At 52.8% G+C, this 8,164-nt stretch overlaps 1 protein-coding gene across 1 annotated transcript; it reads right to left on the reverse strand.

Annotated features, from left to right (window-relative positions):
* Window positions 1–2,513: 2,513 nt before the first annotated feature.
* Window positions 2,514–6,875, reverse strand: CDKN1A (cyclin-dependent kinase inhibitor 1A (p21, Cip1)). Its single transcript, XM_014529623.1, has 3 exons — window positions 6,569–6,875; window positions 5,198–5,653; window positions 2,514–3,920 (listed from the first exon to the last, which is right to left on the reverse strand). Exons 2-3 carry the CDS (start codon window positions 5,640–5,642, stop codon window positions 3,871–3,873), a joined length of 495 nt encoding a protein of 164 aa, XP_014385109.1. The 5' UTR covers window positions 5,643–5,653; window positions 6,569–6,875; the 3' UTR covers window positions 2,514–3,870.
* Between the last annotated feature and the right edge of the window lie 1,289 nt (window positions 6,876–8,164).

Raw genomic sequence — 8,164 nt, forward strand, 5'->3', positions numbered from 1 at the left:
CCTTCCTCTCTGTAAAAAATCAATAAAATATATATTAAAAAAATAATAAAATAATAAAATAAAATACAGTGTCCCTGGACCGAAAACTCTGAGCTGAGAAGGTGCATTTTACAAAAACTGAATTAACGAATAATGAGGCCGTTTTATAAATGAATAAGTTTTCGCACTCACGAATTTTCAAGTCCCTAAAGATGCTTGAACTACTTCACACTCTAGTGAAGCCTGAAGCAAGATACTCCCTGTTCTGGGGTTTGGTGGCAAAAGCTGGGTGCAAACCTGGAGACCTGGGCCCCCTGCCTCCAGCTGCTGGCTCTGAGCCACAGCAGGAGGTCGGGGGGGCTGGCCACGCAGCGGAACCCGGGCCAGGGAGTCCATTTTGAAGTTGCGTTTATAGAGCACGCTTTACATAAGACTGAGAAAACCTGAGTTACATCCCAAACCACGGCAGCCGCAGGAGGAGACAGGTCCCCGAGAGCCTCCTCTTAGAATCGTCACGGCGGTGCGGCCCTGGGCGAGGCACTGCCCTTTCTGGGCGATGGAGCAGGTGGCGTGACCCGGGCCATCAGGGGGGGTGTCCTGGCTCCCACCACCCCCTAGGTCTGTGACCTCAGACGAGTGACTGACGTTTCTCATCTGTAGATCGAGACGATAGCAGTGCCCTCCTAGTGGGCATATTGTAAGGACTCCATGCTATAAACCAGGGGTCCTCAAACTTTTTAAACGGGGGGCCAGTTCACTGTCCCTCAGACCATTGAAGGGCTGGACTATAGTTAAAAAAACAAAAAACTATGAACAAATTCCTATGCACACTGCACATACCTTATTTTGAAGTAAAAAAAAAAAACGAGAACGAATACAATATTTGTATTTGCATGTGGCCCGCGGGCCGTAGTTTGAGGACCCCTGCTATAAACCATATGAAACATTTGCAGCCATGTGAGGCAGATGATGATCACTGTTGGCTGTTGCTGTTTTGTGACCCTGCCATTGCAGACGGCCTTGTTCATGTGCCAGCCTGATTGCCCAGGGATGAGGAGCAGTGCCCCGTGCATTCCACACCCTGTACCACAGCAACTTTGCAGAGTGCCCCCTTGCGCTCCGGGACCCCTCGGGGGATGTCGGAGAGCCGGTTTCGGCCCGATCCCTGCAAGCCAGGCTGAGGGACCCCACCTGCTGGAGGGACCCCACTCACTCCGCAGACGCTGGTGAGGGACTGCGGGAGGTTGGCTCTAGGCCAGTGATGGTGAACCTTTCGAGCTCGGCGTGTCAGCATTTTGAAAAACCCTAACTTAACTCTGGTGCCGTGTCACATATAGAAAGTTTTTGATATTTGCAACCATAGTAAAACAAAGACTTATATTTTCGATATTTATTTTATTTATTTCAATGTCATTTAACAAAGAAAAATCAACCAAAAAAATGAGTTCGCGTGTCACCTCTGACACGCGTGTCACCTCTGACACGCGTGTCATAGGTTCGCCATCACTGCTCTAGGGCGTGTCCAGCCCATCTTGCCCAGTCCCACCCCACGGGCCACCTTCTAATTAATATCCTTTCAATGTGCACGAATCCGGGTCACTAGTATATAGATAATCAGAGCACACATGTAAAAATACTTTGTGTTTTTTTTAATGTTGTATAGTATTCCACTATAGAAAGATACACAATTGACGTAGCTACTCTCCTGTTATGAGCATTTAGGTTGTTTCCAGTTGGGGTCTGTTAAGAATGATGTTGCCATGGCCATATCTTTTGGTGGAAATCTGTACTCATTTCTCTTGAGAACAAACACAGGATTAGAATTCCTGGGTCATGAGGTAAGGCAGGAGGGGAGGAATCTGTAGAAGATATTGCTAGTTTTCCAAAGTAGTTGAAATATATTTCCACCAGCGAGGAATACGAGTTCCAGTTACCCTTGTCAACACATTGTACTTTTTAAAAAAGAAATGTTTTTATTGGTTTCAGAGAGGAAGAGGGTGAGAGAGAGACATAAATAATGAGAATCATTGATCAGCTGCCTCCTGCATTCCTCCTACTGGGGGTCAAGCCCACAACCCAGGCATGTATGTACCCTGACTGGTAATCAAACCTCCTGCTTCATGGGTCAGCCTCACCCACGGAGCCACACTGGCCAGGCCCCTTGTTAACACTTTGCATTGTCAGCCTTTTTCATCGTAGTCATTCCGGTAGGTGCCTAGTGGTATCTTATTGTGGTTTTATTTGCATTTCCCCAATGAGTAATGGTGTTAAGCTACAATATGTCCTTTACTAAAGAAGACCACACAGCAAACCAAAATATTGACAGTGGTGATCTTTGCAGAGGTGTGATGATTTACTTTTTAAATTTTGTTCTTGTTTGTCTCTTTTCTGCCTGATAATCCTTCTTTTGCTAAGCTTTTTGCATTTTTTTAATTTAAATGCTTCATTTTTTAAATGATAAAAACAACCACAAAAAAAAAGCCCACACCACCTCCGCCTACTTATTCTTAAAAATAACAAGGTATATTTACAAGTAAAGTTTCCAAGAAATATTTATTGAGCACCTGCTGTATATCCAGCACTGGGGGATGGGGAGGGGGGGGCTGTGAGGGACACAGAGCCATACAGGATGTGGCCCCTGCCCTGTAGAGGTGTACAGTCTAGTAAAGACAGGAGAATACAGTCCAGGACAGGATGTTACATGGGGTGCGAGGGGTTGGGGCAGACCCACTAAGTGCTTGGGTGCCTCTGGGGGCTCAGCGTGCAGCACCAGGAGAGATAACACAACTCGCAGGCCCGCTGTCAGCCCGCTTGTGAGCCGATCCACAGCCTCACTCCCACCGTTTAAAACACCTGACTCCTTGCTCAGCTGCTTTTCAAAGTGCAATGAATGGGAGAGGGTGGAGCAGAGGGGGAGACCCTGGGATGAGTTCCAGGGGCAGGTGTCACTCCCTCCTAGAAACATCTGCTTCCCCCACCCACACATCCCTCTCAGAGAGATGGCCACTCCCGGAGGCCTGCGGACCACCCAGACCCTGCCCCCAGGGCGGAGAGAAGGGGCACCCACTGCTCCAGCTGCCTGAGGTAGACCCTGCCCTTCAGTCCATTGAGTTGGGGGCACAGGCACCCCAGAGCAGCTGCCCAGGGCTGGGAGAGGATAGAGGGGGAGGGGAGAAGCAGAGAGGGACTTGGGCTGGAAAATCGGGGCGCCTGGGCAGGAAAGGGTGTGAGGGAGGCTGGTGCTTTGCTGCGGGATCCTGCCTCCTCTGGCCCTCACAGGGCAGAGTGGGTAGCAGGGGCCGGGAGGGTGCCAGTCCCCACCCCTGTTCCAGCGTGGCCACTTCAAGGTGACCCTGCCCACCCTTAGAGGAGGCGAGGGGACTCCAATGTTTGGATGACACCCCCCCCCCATGCTGCTGGGCCCCTTCAAAGTGCTATCTCTTTACTTCTCTCGGGGTAAGGAACTGGGTCTGAGAGTGAAGGAAAGGAGCAGAATTTCATACGGTCCTTGAAGTAGGGAACAGAGGGAACCAGGCCCCTCCCGAGCACCACCCAGCAGATGAGGGTCAGGCCGGCCCCACCTTACCTCCGGGAGAGAAGAAATAGTGAGTGTAGGATGAGGAGGTTTTAAATAATATGTAGTTTGCATAATAAAAATGCCTGGCAATCCAATAGGCCTATCATTCCGCTGTCTGTTTTCTTTAAATAATTCTAATGCCAGCAGCGGGCGGGGTGGGAAGGTGGTGGCGATCAGGCTATGTACATGAGGAGGAGTTTAAATTAAAACAGACACAATAATTAAGACACACAAACGGAAGGACTGAGGCGCAAGGTGTAGAGCGGGCCTGCGGGAGGCTGTGTTTCCAGGAGCGGGAGGCTTCCCGTGGGCGGTTAGGGCCTCCTCTTGGAGAAGATCAGCCGGCGTTTGGAGTGATAAAAATCTAAGGGGAGAGAGCAGAGGTCAGCCAGGCCAGGAGAGAGAGAGAGGCCACCGAGAGCCACCCAACCAGGCCAACGGCAGAGGGGCCACGACCCCGCCCACGCTGCCAAGTACTGTACAGGGAAGAACTCCGGCACCTCCCCCCCACCTCCCAGGGCGTTCACCCAGCGGCCCCCTTCACAGACGTGAGTGACAATGGGGCCGGATCCCTGGGCCTGCTCTAACCCAAGCTGCCCCAAACCGTGGCCACCAGGCCTATGTGGTTATTTAAATGAACTAAAACCAAATGAAATGGAAAGTTCCCTTCCTCAGTCACACTAGCCACGTGTCAGGAGCTCAGCAGCGCTGGTGGCTGGCGCACTGCATGTGCCTCCGAGCGCTGGGACACCCTGCTCTACGCACACCTTCAGGTCACCCGGGAAGGGCTCTGCACAGCGCCTGGGCCGTGTAACACTAGCTGCTGTCATTATCCTTCCTGTTAGTTCCGACCCAGCTGCAGGTCTGCGGTGGGACTCCTGGCTGCATCTCACGGAGCCTCAGTGTCCGCGCCTGTAAACGCGGGCAACGCCGCTATGCTGCTCTGAGGATGAAAGGGAACGCTCTCTGTACGGCTTTGGTCCAGGCCCGGCCTACTAGGTGCTTAACGGCAACATGGCTCATTCATTATTTATCAAGCGCCTACTGTGTGGCAGACACCATTCTAGGTGCTAGGGATTCAGCCATGAACAAGAGAGACACAGATCCGTTTCTCGTGGAGATAATATCCTAGTTGGGGAGACAGACAATATCAAAATAAAGAAATGGCTATTGACAGTAAAAATTACCAAGAGAACAAAATAGGCGGGGCAGAGGGACCGGAAGTGTGTGTGTGTGTGTGTGTGTGTGACAGGGGGAAGGGGAGTTTAGTTTGGACAGAGCAGCCAGGAAATTACTATCATTCGTTTCCTCTTCATGGCAAATTCACTGTGGGTCTTTAGGAAAACCTACATCTCTGAACCTTTGCCCTGCCTGTAAAAGGGTGGCAAGAATGTCACATGGATTGCTACAAGGTCTAAGTGAAATCCACCCTAGAAATTCAGTGAAGGGCTAGCATTCAATCAATGTTCCGAATAAGGGAGAGCTAGCTGGTCCTGGCTGTGTGACCTCAGGCAAGTTACTTCCCCTCTCTGAGCCTGTTTCCCCCTCCTAATGAGCAAGCTGGACCAGACCGGTCAGCCCTTGCACCACAAATCCTGAGTCGTGGTCCCCTGCAGTGTCATTCCCTGCATCTGTCCTCACCTGTCATGCTGGTCTGCCGCCGTTTGCGGCCCTGAGACGTGCTCGGCCCACCTGGGGACCCCTCAGGCTGCTCAGGGGAGCGAGGCACCAGGGTGCAGGACAGTGACAGGTCCACGTGGTCCTCCTGAGCTGTCCCCTGCAGCAGGGCAGGTGAGCTGCCGGACCGCTTGCTTCTTCCCAGGCTGTCCTGGGCCCTCCTCGGCGCTGAGGGCAGGTAGGGCTTGGGCAGGTCCAGGCTCCACACCCGCTCCCAGGCGAAGTCACCCTCCAGCGGTGTCTCGGTGACAAAGTCGAAGTTCCATCGATCACAGGCCTCCTGCACGCAGCTGGCCATCAGAGCGTCGCAGTCTCGCTGCAGCTGCTCACTGTCCACGGGGCCGAACAGGCGACGGCAGGCCCTGCTGCCGCGGGGGATCGGGCGGGCATCCCGGGATGGCTCGGACATGGTGCCTGCAGCTGAGAGACAGAAACACCCTGGTCACTAGGGAAACGGGCCGGGCTTTGCTCGGGGGAGGTCTTCCTACGAGAACAGGAGGTGGGAGGGTGACTGTGACTCCTTCCAGCTGCTTTTCCACCACCTCCTTCCCACAGGGCCCCAACCTCCTACCAACAGACACTGGGTGGGGGCAGAGCTCAGCCAGCATGGAACCCCAGGGTGACTGGGAGAGCGGGCAGCTGAAGGGCAAGCTTATGTCAACAAAGTTTATTGCAATGTCAGGGATCAAGGGCCTGTTTACCACCCGGTATTATCAGCTAAAATCAATTTACTTTCCCCCCTGAGGTGTCCCTCATGGGTGTGAATGCCCCAAGTACGTGTGAATTTTGAGTCCAGTTCCCCAGCCTTGGCCAGGAGGTCGGTTCCCCAATGAATGGACAGGCTGACCCAGCTCCTCCAGCCTCCTCAGTCCCTTCCCGGATGCCCATGTGGGATAACCCCGCTCTAACACTTCAAAGGACCCTGGACTTTTGGAGGAAAACACCTGGGATCTAGGCCTACCTTTGCTGCTTACTATCTGAGCTTTAAATAAGTCACTTAATGGTTCTGGGCCTCCGTTTCCTCAACTGTAAAACCGGCTCTATGGAAGTTTAAAGAGGGTGGCCGTTGAAGCATGATAAAGCAAATGGCCAGAGAGTCTTTCTAGGCAGGACGGATGGCAGAGAGCTGGCAGGCTGTATCTCATGGTTAAGAGCGAGGGCTATGGAGCAGGACTGCCTGGGTGGGAATCCAGGCTCTGCTGGTTGACCCTGGACAAATGGCTTAACTTCTCTGGGCTCTATTTTCCTCATCTGTAAAATGGAGACAATAATAGTAAACATCTCAGAGGACAGGTGTGAGGATTAACTGAGTAGAGAATGTGCTTAGAGCAGCACCTGGTATACAGAAGTGCTTGGAAAACAGAAGTATTATTGTTTCTCTCTGCCTTCAGCTCTGGCTGAGCCTCCACCCAGACAGCAGCTGACAGGTGCTGTCGGCTGGGCCTTTCACGGAGCTGTCATCGGCGAGTGGCCTGGGGCTGAGGAGGAGCTGGGCTGGGCAGGGGAGAGCCGTGATTTCTCCCAGGCTGAGCCACATCCTGCCAGGCCCATGGTGACTGGAGTCTAGACGGCCCTGAAGCCCCTGCCCCATGTTGTCTGCACCCAAGGAACCCGTTCTGCAGGCAAAGAAAATTAAAGGCGGCCGGTCTCCCCGGTTCCTCTCCTCCCACTTCAGGGAGCACCGGCACTCCCTGCCCTGCTCTGGCCTGACTCCAGGGCTGAGCGGCTGCACGAAATTGGCAGGGACTGGCTTTTCCTGGGGACAAGTCCTGATTTGCAGGCTCTGAAGGCAAAAGCTTTGCTGAGGGATCTCCTGGGGCAGGAAGCCTGGACCCATGACACACCTACTGCTCCCCATTCCACCTTCTGCCATGAGTGCAGCCCACATCTCAGCTGAGAGGGGAGGGGCGGCACTTGGCGACCTCAGACCAAGTTTAAAGGGCAGAAGAGACAGGAGATTTGCCCCCAAACCATACAACTAAAAACGCTCAAAGGCCACTGCCCCAAAGAGGAGTTACACAGTGCAGAGCCTTCAAATAACTTTGCCCACTGTCTTCAGGGCAAGGATTGAAATTTATTTGTATATCCTTACATGCCAGGGCTGTTGTAAGAAGTTTCCAAATACTAATTTTCCTAAAATGTGGGTACATTCGTTCTTTTTTACAGAAGAGGTAACCAAGGCTCAGAGAAGTTAAGTAACTTTCCCAAGGTCACACAGATCACAGGTAGCACAGCCAGGATTCAAACCCATGCCTATTTACCCTGAGTTCTGTGCTCTGGTGTTGAACTCTGCTCCCTCACTCATTTCAAGGTTTCCTACCCAGAAAGGCTTGTTGGAATGACTTGGAGAGCTTTATCAAAATGTAGACCCATAGGCCCCTCCCTCCCCAGACCAACCTAATTCAAATTGAAGGGGATTTAAGTAAGTCTTTGCCAGTTCCCCAGAGGGGCACACAGAGGGGACACACAGGGACCCTGACATGGACATCCTAGGCCTCGTGCCTCGGGGCACGTGGAGCGGCTCTATCAGGAAACTGGATATTCCTTGGCTTCCAGGAGTGAGGACGGGACCCTCATCCAGGCAGCGACCCTCTCTCCTTCTACCACCCCTGCCCTTATGGCTCAGCTAGGGCCCCATCGAAATCTGCTCTCGCCCCCATTATCATAACTCCCAGCTCAGGGGAAACTCACACACACAAGCCCTGGTTTTACACAATTCTTTTTTACACTAGACAGCCTTCTTCGTTGGCCTTCGTGCTTTAGACGTCAACCAATTTCAATTCCCGAGTAAACAGGAAGCACTCAGTAAGCTCTGCTGAGCCAAGGGGGTGCTCTCTTTAGGGGCCGCTGCAGGGCAGGGAGGGGGGCCGCCTGTGATGAGCCCGGAGGGGCCGCGGGAGGAAAGGCGGGCGAAGCCGCACTCCGCGGGAC

The sequence above is a fragment of the Myotis brandtii genome, unplaced genomic scaffold (assembly GCF_000412655.1).
Source record: "Myotis brandtii unplaced genomic scaffold, ASM41265v1 scaffold687, whole genome shotgun sequence".
NCBI classification, from domain to species: domain Eukaryota; kingdom Metazoa; phylum Chordata; class Mammalia; order Chiroptera; family Vespertilionidae; genus Myotis; species Myotis brandtii.

Bases quoted from the DNA above. Each gene is read 5' to 3' on its own strand.
- CDKN1A (XM_014529623.1), bottom strand. From the start codon at position 5,642: ATGTCCGAGCCATCCCGGGATGCCCGCCCGATCCCCCGCGGCAGCAGG. The intron at 3,921-5,197 runs GTGAGGACAGAT...CTCTCCCCTTAG, and splicing joins GCGGCAGACCAGCATGACAG to ATTTTTATCACTCCAAACGC.